The sequence below is a fragment of the Micropterus salmoides genome, unplaced genomic scaffold (assembly GCF_014851395.1).
Source record: "Micropterus salmoides isolate LMB-PRFRI ecotype aquatic unplaced genomic scaffold, ASM1485139v1 Ms_hic_scaffold_18, whole genome shotgun sequence".
NCBI classification, from domain to species: domain Eukaryota; kingdom Metazoa; phylum Chordata; class Actinopteri; order Centrarchiformes; family Centrarchidae; genus Micropterus; species Micropterus salmoides.
The window spans coordinates 12,368,084-12,388,256 of NW_024040928.1; the positions used below are offsets into that span (position 1 = coordinate 12,368,084).

The window sequence follows — 20,173 nt, forward strand, 5'->3', positions numbered from 1 at the left end:
GATACAGCAGAAAGTGAAGAAGCAATGGTCTCTGGTGCTTTCTAGCATTAGCATTGTCACCTTTGGCGGTGTAAATAATGCAAGGCAGTCATTGGCTGATTATTCAATTATTCAGCAGGGGAGTGGATCACAAGATATATGGTCCTAGCACAAGACACAGGGAGCAGAGCTGTCCAGCGACCACACACAGACTCGGATGGACACTCACAGCCAGTCAGACCACCCGTCATCTGTATACAGCGGCATTCCACTGCTATGGTTTGACTCAGTATTTGTGGTAGATGACAGCGATTAATCATGATTTGTCATAAGGTGGCCCCTGCTGTCATCTGGAGATGTGTTAATAAAGCTGTATGGTTTGATCATTTAATTCAGCTGTGACTTCATGAAACCAAAAAAGGTCCCTTTGCATGTTGTTCAGACAGCATCCCAGCTTGGAATTTACATTTGAATTTGGTATGTGTGCATATGATATGTGGACTTCAGCAGCTCTGCTACAATAAAGCTTCAATGGAAAGTAATGGAAAGTTGCTTTGCAGGAGAGGAGACATTAAATGGCCTTTTTCTGGGAATGACTTGTCAGTACCTTAAAATATGACCTTTTCTCCCTCCCTCTCTCTCTTCCTCTCCCTCTCTGGGTTTCCATCATATTTACTGGAGGCTGACACAATGGGTCACCAGAGGGGTCATCCCCGTGGCTACAATTCATTATGCACCACACCCTTTTAAGCTAAGGGAATTAACAAAATGACTGGTCATGGTCATAGCTCGCATGGCTGTGGTGGTATGTGGTCTGGGTGGATGTGTATGCAGTCTGTTAACCTAGGCCCTATACAGCCAGCCCGTGCAGCGGGGAAGAGGAAGAAGGACTTACACTCCAGGTGCTTTTTCTTGGGCGCCATCACTTCGTGAGTGGTGGCTTTGCAGACAGCCCGGGCCATATCTGATCCCGTTAGCTGGTATTGCGCAGCGGCAATGCGATCCGTGAGCGTTTGCCCCGACATTTTCTCTCCGTTGAATCGACCACCTCAGGAATGTATTTCACCACGGGACGATGAAAAAATTGTATGAATATCACCCGGCGGCTTCCCGGTGGTACAGTAAGCGGATCCTCTTCTCCGGCTGGTAGGCCTATGACCTTCTGTGTGGGCGGAAGAAAAATCACACAAAATGAGCACAAACCACTACATAGCCTACACCAAATTTTCACGTCAAATCGTGCGGTCACGTTGACAATATGCTCGGTGACATGCGGGGACTTACGCAAGGTTGTGAATTCCCCTCGGCTCGTCCCGTTAAAGGCTCCGACCGTTCAGTTCAGCACCTTGGACAGCTAATGCCACTCGGTTATGTAATGTAACACACAACTGGCAATGAAAGCTATGTTCTCACCCCGCAGCAATTTATTTTTAAAAAATAGGCCGATGTTGCAAACTCTGATTGTCCAAAAAATTGGCTACCTGCCTTTCTGTGCATTAAAACCCCGCAATGTCCCCTCTCGGTTGTCAGATTCCGGTGTTTCCTTCCTCTCTGATCTGTCCGTTTCGGCTCAGTAGTGCCACTTCAGATGTTGTGGTCCTCTCCTCAGATCGACAGAAAATGCGCACTGCTCCCCGGTGGTGTCGCCAACACTGCGCAGCGCAGGATGCTCCAGAAGAGCAAAGAGACAGAAGGGAATTTCCTTTTCTCCTTCCCACTGTGTTTATTTATTTGGCCTATCTATATGTCCATTTCCTCCCTCCCCCCGAGCTGGTGCTTGGACAGGGTTGGATGACACACGTCGCATCCCACGTCTCTTAAAGGGGAGTCGACAAGGAGGGGGGGGGGTCACTGTACAGAAACTCACATCACCAAGCGCCAAAGCGTGACTGCATCGCACAGGTTTACACGCACAGCATGCAGACTGACAGATGATGAAGGTGAAACATTTTCTGTAAGATATAAGAAGACCCTATAATTTGACCAAATGTGGCACCATATGGTAGATCTGGCTGTGATCAGCTAAGGAAGCCTAATAGACCCGGGTTACATTTTGGCCCACAATACTGTTAAGGCAAGAACAAACAGAGCCGTGTTATGTGTCCAATCTCAATATTTGCGTTATATGGGCGTTATATTGATCTAAAATCATAACCAGCCTTTATTTTTTAAGAACATGCATTTAACAAATATAAAGGGGGTATAATTTCATTTCATTTCACAATTTCATAGTTATTTGGATTGGTTGTGGTGTTTTAAAGCTTCCCTGCATCAGAGACAGGCCTACTGTAAAGAGAGAAATTTATCGACGGAGAAAAGCGTACTGACAGGCACGCTGAGCGTGCTTGCGTCACGGAAGACGTACACGGAACTGTAGCCACGTCGTCAACATGAGTGGAGGAACCGGAGAAACAGGAAACGCTTCATTGACTGCACTTCATTACGAATCATCCACAAAACAACACAGTAAGTGAATATAAAACAACTTACCACGCTCACAGTTGTAACTTCGGTTTGTCTTTTACGTTTAGCGCTGGAAGCACCAGTTTGTGCGGTGTGTTAATGTAATTTCAGCTAGTTAGCGTAAGTTATGTCTAAGGTAGCCTACTTGGCTTGTCTTTCAATAGACATGATTCAGTTTATGGAGTTTATCTCTTTTGTAGGCGACAGACTGCTGCTGCAATTTGGCAAACTTTGCCCTCTTCTTGTCCTTTGACATTTTATATGACAGTGTGGTCTAGGCGTAGTTTTCAGTAGGAGTTTTTTCATATGTAGCCTAAGTATAAAGAAGCTCAATTGATTGCTCAGTATGTTTTCTATATTGTTCAGATTTGCTCAGCCTCCACTATCTACGATATAAAAATGCTTCTTACACGTTTATGCCGTAATGATAGTAGTACTTCTGCTGCATAACAAGCACTTTTATTTTGATACTTTAAATACATTTTGTTGATAATACTTCTGAACTGTTAATTATGCTTCTGGAGTTGTGGTATTGCTACTTTTTCTTAAGTTAAGCACGTTGATACTTCTTCTATCTCTGACTGGTCTGCTTGTTGTGTCTTTGTAATGTGTTTCAGTGATGGCCCAGTTTCAGGAGGTATCAAAGCAGTCCAGTCTGCACCCTAAGCCTGCAGGGTTGGTTTTGCAGTATGGCACAGCCGGTTTCAGGACCAACGCCAAACATCTGGACCACATCATGTTCAGGATGGGACTGCTGGCCGCTCTCCGCTCCAAAAAGACCAAAGCCACCATCGGAGTCATGGTCACTGCATCACACAACCCTGAGGTGAGAAAGGGATTCAGAAATATTAACGTCTCGCCTTGGATTTATGGTTTACTAAATTTGACCCCATAATTTTGTTTTCGTTTCATATTGTTAATGGAAAATTGACTCTACCTCTCATACACATAATTACACACACACAATCATAATTCTCCCCTTATACTTCCTTCTGCCTCTGTCTTTATATCTGCACTTGGGTAGGAGGACAACGGGGTGAAGCTGATTGACCCCATGGGGGAGATGGTAACATTGACGTGGGAGGGCTATGCGACCCAGCTGGCCAATGCTGAGCAGGACGATTTGCTCACTGCTCTGACGGACATTATAGAGAAGGAAGCCATAAACATGAGCCATGAAGCTAATGTGTTTGTCGGCAAAGACACCAGGTATATGATGATACATAATATATAAAGTAATTTCTTGTTCAGATTTCATAGATACACCCATGTCATCCAGGTATCAGTGCAGGAAACATACACTTTTACCAGACTTTTATGTGTTAATATTATTAACTCTTACTGTGACAGCAAATTATTTCGCTCTACATTATGAAGTGTAACAAAAGAATAAAAAACATGTGTCTTCTAATTATAGAAGCAGCAGTGGCAGCCTTTCACAGGCTGTATTGGATGGAGTGTCTGCACTCGGTGGTCACAGAAAAGGTGGGGTTAATTAAACGTGTATACCCTGAAATTAATTTGCTTACCTACTTAGTTGTGTTAATTTCCATACTTTTTTCTTCTTGTCTTGTTCTTTATCTGCCCTCTCATCTGACTCTCTCATCAGACTATGGTTTGGTGACCACCCCACAGCTGCACTACATGGTTTGCTGTCAGAACACACAGGGTAAATATGGAGAAGCCACAGAGGAAGGATATTATAACAAACTCTGCCAAGCTTTCATTCAGCTCACGAAGAATGTAAGAAAACAGAGCGTGTTCTTGTGACTTCTTTCAAGCCCTGTACATTTGGGTTTTTGTAATAATATCCATCTATCTAGAAATCACTCCTTTCTCCTCACCTCCACCTTTTTCTGTCTGGTAGGCGTCCAATTGTACAGATGACCAGAAGCACCTCTCTATCGATGGTGCTAACGGTATTGGGGCTCTAAAGGTGCGGAGGATGGAGAGTCACCTGAAGAAGGAGCTGCATATATCCCTGTTCAACGACGGCAGCAAAGGGAAGCTCAACCACCAGTGTGGGGCTGACTTTGTCAAAGTGCAGCAAAAACCTCCAACAGGTGCGACTGTGCTCTATAGAAAGTACTTTTCAGTATTTTATTTGCATTGAGCTGAGTAATCCAGGGGGTGGGGTGGGGGGGCTTGGCAAACTTGGTGCCAGTTTCTTTGTCCCTGTTAAAGCTTTTGGTAGAGAAGTGCCAAATAAACAAATGTGACCAAAAGAAAACACAAACTTTAGAACGATAGATGCTATTTTCAATTGACCACTTCCATCTTGCATCTCTTCCCTCTGCAAAGGCATTCAGATGAACCCAGGGGAGCGTGGCTGCTCCTTTGACGGGGATGCTGACCGAGTAGTTTACTACTACACTGACTCTGAGGGACAGTTTCACCTGCTGGACGGAGACAAAATCGCCACTCTCATCAGCACCTTCCTTAAAGAGCTGCTCACACAGGTAAACTCTCAGATGCAAACATGAAATACAATAAACAGGCACACATACACAAAGTCTTTGTAAATTGATTTTTGTTTTTGTTCACACAGGCTGGTCTAGACTTGACGATAGCAGTGGTGCAAACCGCTTACGCTAATGGAAGTTCAACACGCTATCTGGAAGACACTATGAAGGTGGGACAACACAAGTGCATTTCTTTTATTCCCTTTTTATTTTTTTAAATATGAACTAAAAGTTCACACCTTTTCATGTGATTTAGGTAATAGTGAGGTGTACTAAAACTGGAGTGAAGCACCTTCATCATGCAGCCCAGGAGTTTGATATCGGTGTGTACTTTGAGGCCAATGGTCATGGAACTGTGAGTAGATCAGACACGCACTTCAACAGGTCGCATGAAGCATCGATCATCATCAGTATAGCGCAGTAATGAAAGCCATTCTTTTCTGTGTTGGTGTTGGGTGAATTATACACATACAAATCCTAACATGATGTGTGATGATGTGTTTGTGTTGTGGTCAGGTGTTGTTCAGTGAGGCAGCTGAAGAGAAGATCCAGCAGCTAGCCAAGAACCCCAGCGCCGACGACGAGAGGAAGAGAGCGGCTCTCTTGCTGCAGAACACTACAAACGTGATCAACCAGGTGGACACACGCGCTGAACCTTTCAAGCAAAGCAACATTATTATCACACTCAGCCGCAGCTCTTATCTGTTACTTTTATCTTCCGAAGACTGTAGGTGATGCCATTTCTGACATGCTGCTGATTGAAGCCATATTAGCCATCAAGGGTATGACTATCCAGCAGTGGGACGCCATCTACAGCGACCTGCCAAACAGGCAGCTCAAAGTCAAGGTGCTGGTTAATTTATGTGTCATAATGTTGAATATTTCTGATAGTGAATCCTGTAGAATTTTTTGTCTGTGTCATACCTCAGGGTTCTGACAGGCCTGGAAAGTCCTTAGAATTTTTGGGAAAATGTTGAATTTTAAAATGTAATGAGATATATTTTAATGCACTTCACATCCTGAAGAGCTGCTGCTGATAGATATATTTTTATATAATGCAAGTTTTTAAGTTACAGCTTCATTGTAATTCCTTGACATGACAAGTTCATGAGCAAAAACATTAGGCCTCTTGTCTGACTTTGACCAAGAGCATGTCTTACCTAAACATAAGATTCATTATGAGTGTTTAAATTTCACCAATAATAGTCAATAAAAAAAGTACTTCATTGTGATATACCTGTGACTGCAGTAACCCTAGACCTGGTAGGCTTTCAGCATCCAGCTCAGGAAGACTTCTTTTCCCGTTTTGTACACAACCTGTACTCCCATCATTGCCACTTGAATATATTGTGCATACGCAGTTATGATTAGCTACACTGGATTTGGTTCTGTAGGTGTTGGATCGTAGGGTGATTGACACAACAGATGCAGAGAGACGGGCGGTTAGCCCTGCAGGACTGCAAGAGGCCATCGACAGTTTAGTGAAGCAGTACAGACAGGCCCGCTCCTTCGTGAGACCCTCCGGCACAGAGGACGTGGTGAGAGTTTACGCCGAGGCAGAAACACAGGTGAGAATTTCTTTGGGTTGGTCCTCTTTGGGACATTGTTCTGTCTTCTGTTGTTATTCTGTGACACATACAGGTATTGTATTTGTGTTTTAGGAGAGCGCCGATGACCTGGCACATGAAGTGAGCCTTGCAGTTTATCGTCTGGCTGGGGGAGTCGGGGGTGAACCCAAGCTGTTGCACTAGAAACACAGATACAAAATCACACAACATGGATCAATCAATCGGTGCTTTATGAAGGCAGTCAATAACATCATTTTCTAAAGTTTTAATTTATCAAAATTGCTTGTTTTCGGTGAGGTGCCAAATTATTTTGTGCTGTCAATTGCACTGCTCTAGTTTTCTTTTGCTTTATATTTGCCATGTCATTGGAAGATATGGGACACACTGGGGGAGACAATGAAGGGGTTTTATGCTACTTTGAGGAATCCTACACTTGTTTTTGTATTTGAAACAGGCTGTCTTGTGCCTGTAAACTATGGGTTTCTATGTGATGTAAATAAGCTACTTTACTGTATATATGTCATAATTAAAACATTTCACACACAAATTAAAAAAGGTTTTAATGACTGTTTCGATTAAATGTAGGTTATAATGTGTTACTTCCTACTAAACTGAATCTTTTTGAAAGTTACTGTGTGTAATTTCTTTGCTTTTTGGTTCGGAGCAATCAGAATAATCAAGTTTACATGAGGGAAGTTGTAGCAATTGTGCTTCCGTTTGAATGTTGGAAACCCTTTGCTGCTTTGGTATAAATAAATGATGGAAAAGAAAAAAAGTGTGCATATTTTTAAGTGTTATGAATGATGACTGACTCTTGATTTAAATGGCAAACCACAACTATGATTGCTTGCTGTTTATTTAGTTACTTTGAAAAGACACAGAGGATTAAGAGCACAGAAAAAACATTGTTAGGCTGACAGGGAGTAGGTACAGCAGAGTGATGGGAAACAGTGTGTATTGTAGTCTCCATGCAGGATGAACACAGTCCTTCAAATGGGCACATGGTGCTTGAAGACAAGTTCGATGTTTCTCTTAAATTCAATATTAAATTCTAGGACTTGGCACTAACGTGACATGAAACATTGGTGTACAGCATATAGTTAGCAAGGGTCGCTCAGAGAGATTTGGGGGCACTAAATGGTCTATTCTTCTTCTGTGTCGTCTGCTGCTCCAGAAATGATGATGGTGCGCTCCTGTGTGTCGCTCTCATAAGTATCCTCATCTGTCTTAACTGTTCTGGGAAAAAAGGGCAACAGGTGGAGAAATAAGACATTTTACTGGATCAGTCGACTGAACAAAACACAAATGTTTTTGTAAAGTCACCCTCTACCTGATGAGGACAGTTTTCCTCTCAGACATCTCAGTTGCCTGCTCCTCTAAGTTGCCGTCTGTCTGGGTGTCAGACGAGGCCACCTTCAATTGGGGGCCGCCAGCACCCGGAGCCTTCTCAGCCCCGCTACTGGCCATGTCACTGGAGGCTGGATCTAACTTTGAAGACGCTGCAGGGACTGAGCTATCAGAGGCTGAGGCTGAGGTAGCACGCACACCGGCACTGGAAGTGAGATGCAGGCCTCCTGTTAGGGACAGGTTTCCGACCATGGTACTCAAACGGCTGTCTTCCCCCTCGATCAGCTTCCTGAGGCAAAAAACAGTGGAGTGACATTAGAATGAATGCTGCATATAAAATGAAAAATGGTGTAGTCAGTAACTCAATGTTCCTCTGTGCCATGTGCCATCTTATATTTTTCTACTAAATGTGAAACAGTCAGGTTTGCATTCTGTGGAAATGGCATTATGTTGTGTTCACCTGTAGGTGGTGATCTCAATCTCCAGAGCCATCTTTACATTTAGCAGGTCCTGGTATTCCCGCAGCAACAGAGCGATCTTCTCCTTGGTTACCTGTAGATCCAACTTAATCGCCTCTATACGCTCCTGTTGCAATAGAATACAACAGGATAGCTTTATTTTAAGGAGCATTTGGCCCAGAAGATGACTAGAATATCAGTATATATATATATATATAAATATGTATCCTACTGTGTGAACAGCCTGAGTGAATATAAATAAATGCAATGGCACATCATGCCAGTAACCTGTAAGTCCTCCTCCTTCTTCTTGTATTTTTCCACTGCATCACGAATCTGAGCTTCCAAATGCTCGTTCCTCGTCTTCAGTGCATCCAGCTCACGTTCCTTGTTGAGAATCTTTACACACACACACACACAGATAGATAGATAAGAAGTGGTAGTAGTAACCATTAACAAAAACAGAAAATCATACTCACATCCTTCTTATAGCCTGCGATTTCCTCTCTCAAACTTCGAATACTTTCAGCGTGTTTGGTGGAGGCATTGCTCAGGTCCTGAAACTTTGACCCGTACCAAGCGTCCATTTCCTGAAGAATAAAGGACTTCCTCAGTGTTTTGCTCGATCATCCCTGCTTTGTATAGCCTTAGAAGAGTATTTCTTCCATGCTGTATATAACCCAAACCCAAGACATGCCGGTGTTTGTCACAGTTCCTTCATGTGGTTTAAGACAGTTGTGCATTAGAAGGGTTGAAGTGAACATGGTGCGGCTTCCTCGTTGAACCCTACCTGTAGGTTTTTGGCGGCAATGCTGTCGTACTGAGACTGAATCTGTTTGAGAGCAGAGGAGAGGTCTGGGAGGCCAAAGCTCAGGTCCACCCTGGAGGCCGCTGAATAGATCTGCTGCATCAGCTCATCAATTTCCTTTCAGGGGATCAGTTAGAAGAATAGCAATACGTGCAGAAATTAAACATTGTGTGGGCTGTGTCTCAAATTAAGTTTAAAATGCAGGTCTGTATTACTTTCTTAGATAATAAAACTCAGGAATATGAAAGATCATTTTAAACCTACATGGAAACAGTATTTGATCTGGTTTATGGGTAAGTAATATGGAAACCTTTATGCATGTTATTAAGGAAGATTCTGCACCACAAGTTAGTCACAGTGTTACCCTTTAGCTTCCTGACCTTCACACCTTACTGATAATTGCCCCGTTTACGGTCTTACTCACACTATTCATCAATACGGTTTAAACTGTCATACCAATAATTACCAGCCCATTAAACCATTCATGATAAAATGAAAGGCATGTCACCCAGCAGCCACTGACTCATACACAAGGTATGCTGTAGATGGACAGGTGGGAGGCCAGACAAACACACATTACCTCCTTGTGAACTCTATGCAGGAAGGCCAGCTCAACCTCCAGGTGTTCCAGCTGTTTCTCCAGTGTGATCCGTTCTGTGGTTGCTCTGTCCACATCCTGGGACATTGAACCGCATATGGTTTGAATGGTTCGGTGAGATAAAAGCCAATTCTGTTCATAAGCCTTCTACTGGCTTTCAGAAACTTATTAAATTTGAAGTTGTGAAAAGACTTTCCCCTGTTTCTTACCGGACGGAGAACCTCAATGTCATGCTCCGTCTTTTTCCGGGCATCCACGGCCTCATCATATTTGGCCTTCAGCATATCCAACTGGCCCAACGTTGCCTCCTTGGCTGCCAAAGACATATCCTGTACAGGCCAGATATAACGTATTTGTCAAATGGATAATGCAGCAGATAAAAGGGTGAAAAGGAGCATCAATGTTATCATATTTTGAGCCACACCTGTACTAGTCACAACGAACTATGATCTAAACAACTCGTGGTCATGAGTTATGACATCCCTCACCCTCTCGACTCTCATTTGCTCGGCAACCCTGTAGAGATCCTTCAGCTGGGACTCGTACAGCTGCCTGAGGCCTGGTCTGACAAGGCGGCTTTTAAGGGCCTCAATCTCAGCCTCCAGCAGCTTGTTTTTTGACTCCAAGGTTCGCACCTAGCAGAACAAATACAGGAGACACAGACACAGATTGCAAAGTTCAGATGTCAAGAAATGAAAATGATTATGGATGATTATTTTGGAGTCAAAAAACAAGTGTGACATTTAAGAAGTGATCAAATGTGTGTCTGTGTGTGGTTGGTCCTCTTGCCTTTTCAATATACACCGCCAGGCGGTCGTTGAGAGCCACCATCTCCTGCCTCTCATTGGTTCGAGTCATTATAAAGGCCTGGTTCTCTGCTACAGCCGCATCCAGGTCCAGTTTTGGCCCAAGTCCCATAGACATACCAAAGCACAGCGCTCTCATACTCACACTGCTATAGACCAGACCACAAACGAGTTTTATTTATTTATTAATTATTTATTAATTATAGTTTGGATTTTATATTGATCTATTAGGTACTTTGCAATCATAAGCACATAACAGTCATCTGAGAAGCTCTGCTGAGATCATTTGGATCCATGTTCCACTGTAACAACAGTGGGATTTATCTCTTAAACTGCATTGAGAACATACAAACCTTGGATCATACATTTAGTGATTTAGATTTCAGTAATTAATTTTGTTGCACACTTAAAAAAAAAAACAAATACAAGTGAATGGGAGTCAGGACAACATTGTGACAGGCGACTCACCTGGTGATGCGAGCTTTGTTGGAGGTGGCCCTGCGCTCCATCGTTCCACCACTCCGGGTGAAGCTGGCCGACCGGTGGCGGGTCTCCCTGCGGGTGGGAGAGGGACTGGACACGCGGAGCTGGTAGGCAGGAAGGGCCAGTGTGCCCTCGAAATGCCGGCGGTAGGAAGACATCCTCTCTGGACTGCGGCTCATGATGATGCTCGTGTAACTTTTGCAACTTCAACTGGAACTAGTCACTCACACTTTTTAGTCTGTAGTGGGATCTTTATACCCTCAGCCCTACCCTAAACACTGCAGAGGAATTTTGAATGTCCTTCCCAACCCAAGGGTGAATGTCCCTGCAAACATCTATCAAGGCAACGTCAATTTACTTATTAGCCTATAGACATTTGGAAGAATCTTAATTTTATAATGATGCAATTATCTGTTGACTTACCTGTATGGGCTAATTTAACAGAATGCGTGTAAACACGTGAACACAAGAACTGAACATACATGTAGGCTACATTTATTCATAATTAGGTGTTTTGCTAATATTTTAATTTCGCAATCTGCCAATCCACACACCCACCCATTATTCAGTCCTCCATCCTCTCCATCTATCATTTTCATCCTAAATAAATCTTAAATGATGAAAACATGTATTTCGAGAAAACAGCCACGCAAAAAATAAACCTTTCTTTTAAAGTTTTAAAGGAGGAAACAAAATGCGGAACCATTGTATTACATTGCCTATCCTTCGCCGGAAGGGTTTCCATGTTACTCCAGTGTCTACTTTGGCTGTGCTGTCCACTTCTTTGTAGGAAAGTAAAATCAGTTTAAAGTGTGCTTCTCTACCTCAGCTGCTACGACATGGCGGGAAACTTCTGGCAAAGTTCTCATTAGTAAGTTGTAATTAAATTGTCGACGTGTTACGTCTTTATTTTGTAAATCACCGTCTGTGTTGTGAGGCCTAGCTGTGCCGCTACAGCAAAGCTAACAGTTTCTCCTGAACTGACGTTATTGCTACGATATAAAATAGCAATTTAAAGACTTCTATTTTATTTTTAGACTAGCTTCATTTTATATTTTACATGCTTTGTGACAGCAACATTAAGGTCTAACAGTGTTTCACGTTGGTGCTGTTAACGATATCTGCTAGCTTGGTTAACAGTCTGACTATCCAGTGTGAGTATATTTAAATAGTGTGTTTTATTTTGTCCGTCAAGTCTGCAGTGGGTTCTGGACAAGCAGGACCTGATGAAAGAGCGCCAGAAGGATCTGAAATTTCTTTCAGAAGAGGAGTACTGGAAGCTGCAGATTTTCTTTGCGAATGGTAAGTTATTTAATTCAAGTCTGTGTTTCATGGCCCGGTATCTGCACTCATTTACAATAAAACCTGTTTACTTCTTAGATTATCTCTACATTAAATTACACAACATCATATGTATGCCACTAATACAGTCTAACTGAACAATATACAGTAATATACTTTCTATGTATGAGTAATGTAGTTGTCTTTTTAAAATGATGTGTACTTGTGCTCATTATTCACATCTCATCAAGTAATTTTAACTACATAATTAAGCCAGGTTCAGATATTTGGTGTTTAATTCCATCTCTTTCAGTGATCCAGGCTCTGGGAGAACACCTGAAGCTGCGACAGCAGGTCATTGCAACTGCAACTGTCTACTTCAAACGCTTCTATGCCAGGTAAGAGGTATCAGCGTAGTGCTGAAGAAGAGAGATGTGAATACATTTAATCTGCGACTTTGGTAATAGTAATGTGCTTGTACAAAATGTTGCCATAATATCTGTACTATGTTTTGACACACTTATCTGACATTTTTATCTGAATAGGTGAATAACTGCCTGCCTTTCATATTCACATCCTTACATGATATGTTTTTCTCAGAAACCTCTATTTAGGATAAGACTATCATATGAATACAATATTGTCATTGATCAAAATTTCTCACATTGATTTTATCTAGGTAGTCAATAATGTTATGCTATTGTCAATATTACATGAGCTTGTGCACACCTTGCCATTTTCCCTTAATGTACTTCACATTTTGTAGCTCTGCACAGTGTTGTGTGTGACATCATCACTTAATCTCCACTGCATTTTTCTATTGTCTAAATCCTACTCGTCCAAGCAAGTCTGAGAAATCTTTATCTCTTCTTGTTTGCAGGTATTCCCTGAAAAGTATAGATCCGGTGCTCATGGCTCCGACCTGTGTTTTCCTGGCTTCTAAAGTTGAGGTATGGACGTTTCTGTGGTGCCAGTAAGACCAGAATTTTACACTGGACATTTTCACCATCTCAGCTCATGGTTAATGATAAGTAAAATACCAAGTCCAGCTGTATTTATCTGATCTGAGCTCAAACATGTATGTCCTTTCAGGAATTTGGAGTTGTGTCCAATACCAGGCTGATCTCTGCAGCAACATCTGTGTGTAAGTCACCACGTTCTGAAACATATTTCCAAAACTTGCAAGTAGTACAAGTCTCTCAAATTGTGTTTTTTCTGCGATGGAGACGACAGAATCATGTTTTGTCTTTCTCAAACAGTGAAAACAAGATTTTCCTATGCCTTTCCAAAGGAGTTCCCTTACAGAATGAATCATGTAAGTAAAATGTCTATGGAATAATTTGCATTTTTGGCATTCATATGCTGCTATCCAGAGTGACTTGCACTAGGAGGCAAAGTTGAAGGAGATGTTTCAGCCTAAGACAGTGTGTCCATGAGTAAAACAAAGTCACCAGTTTAAACCACTCAAATTCCAATCATAGCGATGCTATCAATCAACCACATTATTTTTTTGCAATGTTATTTATGGACTGCTGTGGTACATTACCGCATACCACGAACCCCATACACTCTCTCACAGTGTTGCCATGTCAGTGTCTACCAATGCGCGAGATTCCACAACTAATGTTCGCAAACCCCCGCTAAAAGTCTGTACGAGATGGCGCACGCAATAATCCTGCACTGCATTTCTCAAGTGGTGCTCACTGCCAGAATTTTTATTTATTCAGCATCTCCACCGAGCTGCCAGGACGTCAGCAGGGCTGTTCTGACACGCCACCTGTCCAGAAAGCTGTGTAAACTATTATTTATAGTGAGCCACCATGGAGCGACAAAAGGAGGGAGTGGTTCACACAGCAGGGAATGAATTGGCGGTGTGCTGCAATTCCTAAATGTAATTGTGATGGTGGCACAAGGACAATATAGCAATAATGTTTGTAGTTTTTGTTTGAAAGCTCAGTTGATATCGCCTGATGTTGCTCCCCAACAACAGGTGTCACATAAAATATAATACATGCACTGCACGCTATTAAAGAAATCTAATTAACTACCCAGAGACTCTTTTGACTTTATTTTGAATCATTATTGTTTTCAACCTGACATGGGTGCATTTTTGCTGTTGGGCCCCATGAAGAGTGGCCATCTTTGTTTTCTTTCAAACACTGTGAAAACAGCTTGTGATATGTTGAATAAAATTTTAATTTTTGTCTTTACAGATATTAGAATGTGAATTTTACCTTCTGGAGTTGATGGTGAGTGGAGAGAGTTTAATATCTCTACTACTGTACTGTTTGCCGTGTTTTGCTTGATTGGATGCGTGGTTGGATTACTTATTATTGATATAATCTATTTTTCAGGACTGCTGTCTGATTGTGTACCACCCCTACAGACCACTGTTGCAGTATGTGCAGGATATGGGGCAGGAGGACATGCTGCTGCCCTTGGCCTGGTACGATACCTTTGGTGTATTATTATTATTATTATTATTATTATTATTATTATTATTAATAATTTTTATATTATTATTCAATTCCCAACATACAAGATACAGATATATGGTGCTTAACAATTTGCTGATAACACCAACTCAACTCGCCTCTACTCACTTTTGGTGCCCTGTCCTCCATTTTCCATTGCAGATATAGTACCCCCTCAATAGGGTTGGATGTGGTTAACATTTTTGCGGTGTAACTACTCTTACAAATTAAGAACGGAATTAAAATTACTTAATTTTTCTGAAATGTGAAATAGTATTTACAGCAAAAGAAAAAGCAATGTTTTGAACAAATCATAAACAATCATAGTCTCTAATGTTGTGATGATGCAGTGTTTCCCACAGATTGACAGCGTAACTGTGGGAGGGGTTGTGCCGAATTTTGTATGCCTGTCGAGAATTGCATGAAAATGCATTAAAGTTCTGTTTTTAACTATACTATTCTTTGTGGGGTTCATCAATAGTGATAAATGATCAGCATATATTTTATGAACATTAAGAATAGTTAACATATTCTTACACTTAGTAAAAGTAGGCTACCATTTCTTGAGATTCAGCAAAAACGTGGCATTAACCGCGTTCAAACAATGTGAACGTCAAAGTGTCCTAAAAGGACCTTAATAAGTGAATGCATAGTTCGGCAAAATGGATGTTTTAGGCTACCTGCCAAAATTTGCATCCACCTCTTTTCTCAGTATAACAGAGCGTTCCCTCTCGCGAAGTGTATGTAATTCAAGGCAGGCTTGCAGAATTCGGCACAACACCTGCGCTGCAAAACGTCAATAGACCTTGTGGGAGCAAGGCCTGATCATTGTTCTCGAACGCACCTGTTGACTACCAGTTATACAGCGTGATAACTTTGACAGCTGTTTTCCAAAGTTATATATATATATACATATAGGTATCCTTATTAGCTAGGCTCCTTACATGCTTGCTAATAACTGTTTTGAAGATGGGTCTCCGACATTGACAGCGTTGTGTTGGACAGATTTGTACAGCTGTGTTTATAATACCAACCATTCAATTCACAGACGGGTCTGTTGTCCGTGTTTGCGAGAGAGATAGCGACCAAGTGAGAGGTTGTGTGGAGCGAATTGCGCTTTGCAGTCTGCAATCAAATGTATTTTAATATGGGTAGAGCAGCATCTTAACAAAAAAGTTGCAAAATATTTAAATGGGTAATTGAATATATGAACCATATCTGAACAATCAGCTGGCTAATGGTTACTATTTTCACATAATTTAGTTAACTGTCGAACGCAGTCGAAAACTGTGCATTTCTCTTCCTGTATATGACGCACTTCCGCTAAATGTTAGGACAGATAGCTTGTGTTTCCGCAAGCAATTTCCCGAGCGTGTGTGCTGTGGGATGTGAGAGAATGAGAGCATACAGGTACCACAAGAGATTTCTCTTCTGCATTGGGAAAAGTGAAAATGCATCATGGACAATTTCTTAATCTTACTACGGTATCTTATATTTTAGCCCTGGGGCCAATTAATATCAGGTTTCAGTACCCATCCCTTCCTCTCAATGTAGCTGGTCGTCATAGCGACAGCACAAAACTGCAGTGACGTAATCTTCAACGTGACACACGCTGCTCCGCACACAGGACAAGGACACAGGTTTTGTGGGTTATTATAATAATAATAATAAAGTACAGAGTATTGTTACAGTTACTACCTCACAATCTCTGATTAAACTATTTAAAAATGAAGGATTTGTTCAGGACAACCTGATCTAGCGCACGCAATGATGATGCCGTAAAAAGTGACAGTAGTCTGCAGTATTTTCACGTCACCTTTTTACTATCGTTTGAGCTCACTCGAAACCTCAATGGAGGTGCAACAACTTACCAACCAGGTACCAGATTTGCCCAGTAGAAAACCAAAAAAAGCAAGTAGAGTTGAGGCGAGGTGAGCTGGTGCCATGCGGTGGAAAAGGGACTTAAGCTGTTGTTGGTGGGCTTACTCAGTGTCTCTGTCTGCACCAGGCGAATAGTGAATGACACATACAGGACAGATCTGTGTCTCCTCTACCCTCCCTTCATGATTGCCTTGGGTAAGATTTGTCTCCGTGTGTTTCTCATTGCAGCTGTTTAATAGTTACTTAACATAAGATTTATCAGATGTGACATGATCAGTTGTTCTTTTCGTCCCGCAGCCTGCCTGCATGTCGCCTGCGTGGTGCAGCAGAAGGATGCCAGGCAGTGGTTTGCGGAGCTCTCTGTTGACATGGACAAAGTAAGAACGGCCTCATTCCCAAACACCATTTTAAAAATGATTGGGTGTTGGAGAATCTGAGCTGATTGAGGTAAAAAAAAGCAGATGATAAATGTAAGAAGGCTATGTTTTAGAGAAAGAGTGGACATTCATCTCTGTTTGGAATTGGGTTTCCACATTTAGCTTTACTGGTCTTTGTTTATTTGGCATGCCTTTCTGCATTTCCTGGCTACAGTCTGGCCTACTGCTGCCTGTGTTTTGAGTTGGGTTGTTTGTCATAAGGGGTTATAAACGCACTTAATTGCGTACGCCCAAAAATCACTCACAAACAAATAAAGTACTTGATTCACTGGGGAGTTTGACATTTAACACACTGTTAATCAGACAGACACAGAATGCTCAGTTACTGTTTAACACATACACTTTTATTTATAAATATTTTAACATAAGAAAAGTTTCATTCTGGTTGTCTAAGAGCATGGTGTTCAAACACCAGACACTATCTGACTATGACAATAACAGTGAATTATTCTGAAGGTGACATTGATCACTTTATCTCTAGGAATGTCCTGTTTAAGCACTGACAGCCATATTAGTGTTTGTAGTCCATCTTGAGGCAGTGAGATTAATATGTAGGCTCATTGTGAACTATAGCATGGTCTTCTGTCATATTCATTTGATGCAAAGATAATATAGATAAAGATATTAGATGGATTAATTATAGATTGTCAAAGAATGGCTGACTTTGCCACTCTGAACTACAGTAGCTGTTTCTGTTGACAACATTGTATAAAATATACAGGCAGAGAACTCGTTTTACTTTTTTTTTGGGACCCATACTAAACTTCAGTTTCTTTGCATTTCTTCTGTCAAGATCCTGGAGATTATCCGCGTCATTCTGAAGCTGTACGACCAGTGGAAAAACTTTGATGACAGGAAGGAGATAGCTGCCGTGCTAAACAAGATGCCTAAGCCCAAACCTCCTCCTAACAGGTAGCACACACTTGGTTCTGTGTGTAAACCCTGTCGGCCTTTATAGTACATAGATGTTTTATGTTACAGATTCTGGTAAATTGTTTGAACCATACAGAAACAGTATAAAGGTGCATTTTCCCGTTGCTATAGGGGGGGGGGGAACTGAGATCATGTAGTCAGGAAATTACTTGTGTATTTTACCTGAATGTGATGGACCAGGAAAATGTACAAAGCCCAGACAGCAAAATGAATCACATGAGAGCACTTTGAAACTGGACACCTTGTGATGTATCTCAATGAACTGTGAGAAATAATTTTCCCAATCTGTCTCGGTGTTTTCTACAGTGAGAGTGACCAGAGCTCCAATGGGAACCAAAGCAACTCCTACAGCCAGTCTTAGCATGCGCAGCGTTTATATTTCCATGGATATCGATAATGTTGATGTAGAGAGGGGTGGATCTTTTTTTTTTTTTTTAAATGTCAAACCGCAAGACCTACGAGGTGTCAGCTGGCAAAAACACATTTCAGCCGACTGAGATACAGACACCCCCAACAAATTCTTGAGAGCCATTTCTTCACTTTTCCCCCCATCTCTGATCACTATGGGTTTATGGATTGAGCGAGCAGCCACTGAAATGCCTGCAGCAAAGAGCCGATCAGTTTTGTCGTCTCGTAGAGGCTTCTACTCTGCTCCAGACTTCGAATGAACAAAAACTGAGAAACATTTGGCAGGAGATCAGATGTGGTGGTTCAGTAGAAACCTGTTTAAATGTCATTGTGATGATCCTGACATCCTTGAATAGCCCAGAGGAGTGAGTCCTTTCATGTGGAGCTCCATGGGATTCGAGAAAACTTGATCACAAGGGGGGGGGTGGGTGTGTGTGTGTGTGTGTGTGTGCGCGCGCGCGCGCGTGTATGTGTGCGTGTGTGTGTACACAACGTGAGTGGCCAAGTGGTCTGGGTGGGTTTTCATTCCTCAGGGACGAGGGTAGTCTTCTCTGTAAAAGGATTTGATCCTGTGCTGTTAGAGTAGATCTGATTGGATATCACCCAGTGCAACTGTGATTGGATAACTCCTGCCCTGTGAGGTCTGTGCTGGTTGATCATGAACCTTGGCAGGAAAAATCCCAAGAGAGGCTCCTCTTTATGGTAGAAATTAACTCTTTGATTACAAGAATTTACTGTTTTGAATCATGACAACGCCACCTCCTCCCTCCCATTCCCACTTTCCTTATGTAAATAGTCTTATAATTCAATTCATTTATTTTGATCTTTCATTTTTTTTCTCAGTTAAGGAAACCTAAATGGAAATCATGAGCTAGTATCACTTCGTACTTGTACTTCAGATGAAAGTGCCCTTGTTTGTTTCACTGTCATGATTCTGTTTGCCTGCTGCAATGCTTATTAATTTTATTGTCATTATTTTCCATTTGTTCTGTTTTAGTTGCAGAATAATGTATTGTCCAAAGTTGTTTTTTGTAAAACTTTTATTAATTTGTCAAGGAAACGTTTTTGGAGTAAATACAAATTACAATCGTTCTAGATTTGTCTGCAAAGCTTTGGTTGTACATTCTAATTTTTAATCTGCCATCTATTTAATCACTGAATTGTGGCAATATGTGTTAATTGTCTCTATATTTTGTGGTATAATACAGTGGGAGTTGTATGTGGCTTGACTCAAAACAAGGTTCTTGAAAGCCTTACAAAATAAAAGCTGCTGGTTACGTGGGGAAAACCTTCATAAAAAGCCCATTGTTCCGTCAGGCAGACTGGAAAATGTATTTTAGGGGTGGATTTGGTGGCAATGCTTGACCGCATCTTCCTCATTGGCTTCCTGTACGCCTCATTTTTGTCACTATTGGAAAAAGGTACAAAAACATGGTGCTACACCAAACACAGGTGAGCTGGAGAAGCCACTGAGTCAAGTTCGATGCAGCCTCTTTCTGCTTTGCCTTCTGGCGTTTTCCTCCCTTTCAGCCGGCTCCATCTGTTACATGACTGTTCACATGAACGGCGTCAAAATAAAAGGGCTTCACCCCACTTTAATATTCCTACTAGTTCTGGTAAGAACATTTCCCAAAATTGTTTTATTACTTGAAACTGTTTATGTTGGAAGATCATTTATGGTCAAATAAAATGTATTGTGTGCAAAGCAAAGTGTTTCGCCGCTGTTATTCAATCTGTTGTCATGTTGGTGCAGTAGGCTATGTAATGTATTTGTGGGAATCTTCCAG

General features: G+C 41.7%; 4 protein-coding genes across 15 annotated transcripts in view; 2 read left to right on the forward strand and 2 right to left on the reverse strand.

The window, feature by feature from the left end:
- The window catches only part of snap91b (synaptosome associated protein 91b), a 57,706-nt gene extending 55,918 nt beyond the window's left edge, over window positions 1-1,788 (reverse strand). For 6 of the 9 annotated variants that reach the window (XR_005445375.1, XR_005445374.1, XM_038727191.1 and 3 more), the window contains exons 1-2: window positions 1,264-1,787; window positions 875-1,141 (exon numbers count right to left, since the gene is read on the reverse strand). Coding sequence is in view for 6 of the 9 variants with exons in the window: in XM_038727191.1 (XP_038583119.1) it covers window positions 875-1,004 (130 nt within the window). In the remaining 3 variants the exon portion in view is untranslated. Of the gene's footprint in view, window positions 1-874; window positions 1,142-1,263 lie in introns of all 9 variants that reach the window. The other 3 variants (XR_005445373.1, XM_038727188.1, XM_038727192.1) reach the window with 2 other exon arrangements.
- A 540-nt stretch (window positions 1,789-2,328) lies between these two features.
- On the forward strand, window positions 2,329-7,247 carry pgm3 (phosphoglucomutase 3). The gene is made up of 13 exons (XM_038726381.1): window positions 2,329-2,445; window positions 3,060-3,268; window positions 3,467-3,651; window positions 3,860-3,927; window positions 4,052-4,185; window positions 4,310-4,505; window positions 4,744-4,901; window positions 4,991-5,074; window positions 5,161-5,259; window positions 5,421-5,540; window positions 5,629-5,751; window positions 6,299-6,472; window positions 6,566-7,247. The coding sequence occupies exons 1-13, from the start codon at window positions 2,370-2,372 to the stop codon at window positions 6,653-6,655; spliced, it is 1,716 nt and encodes a 571-aa protein (XP_038582309.1). The 5' UTR covers window positions 2,329-2,369; the 3' UTR covers window positions 6,656-7,247.
- Window positions 7,248-7,535: 288 nt separating this feature from the next.
- On the reverse strand, window positions 7,536-11,614 carry ngs (notochord granular surface). Of its 3 annotated transcripts, none has more exons than XM_038726382.1 (12): window positions 11,396-11,614; window positions 10,958-11,307; window positions 10,473-10,638; window positions 10,172-10,318; window positions 9,893-10,012; window positions 9,666-9,761; window positions 9,068-9,202; window positions 8,757-8,867; window positions 8,566-8,676; window positions 8,280-8,404; window positions 7,803-8,108; window positions 7,536-7,708 (listed from the first exon to the last, which is right to left on the reverse strand). In XM_038726382.1, exons 2-12 carry the CDS (start codon window positions 11,149-11,151, stop codon window positions 7,615-7,617), a joined length of 1,605 nt encoding a protein of 534 aa, XP_038582310.1. In that variant the 5' UTR covers window positions 11,152-11,307; window positions 11,396-11,614; the 3' UTR covers window positions 7,536-7,614. The 3 variants fall into 3 exon arrangements, with proteins under 3 accessions (XP_038582310.1, XP_038582311.1, XP_038582312.1); XM_038726384.1 differs by having other exon boundaries at window positions 7,623-7,703; XM_038726383.1 differs by having other exon boundaries at window positions 10,958-11,614.
- A 69-nt stretch (window positions 11,615-11,683) lies between these two features.
- On the forward strand, window positions 11,684-20,096 carry ccnc (cyclin C). 2 transcript variants are annotated; one of them, XM_038726386.1, is made up of 12 exons: window positions 11,685-11,843; window positions 12,168-12,274; window positions 12,567-12,651; window positions 13,134-13,203; window positions 13,346-13,397; window positions 13,513-13,568; window positions 14,467-14,502; window positions 14,608-14,699; window positions 16,736-16,803; window positions 16,906-16,985; window positions 17,839-17,957; window positions 18,285-20,096. In XM_038726386.1, exons 1-12 carry the CDS (start codon window positions 11,812-11,814, stop codon window positions 18,337-18,339), a joined length of 852 nt encoding a protein of 283 aa, XP_038582314.1. In that variant the 5' UTR covers window positions 11,685-11,811; the 3' UTR covers window positions 18,340-20,096. The 2 variants fall into 2 exon arrangements, with proteins under 2 accessions (XP_038582315.1, XP_038582314.1); XM_038726387.1 differs by lacking the exon at window positions 18,285-20,096 and having other exon boundaries at window positions 11,684-11,843; window positions 16,906-17,055.
- The last annotated feature ends 77 nt before the right edge of the window (window positions 20,097-20,173 follow it).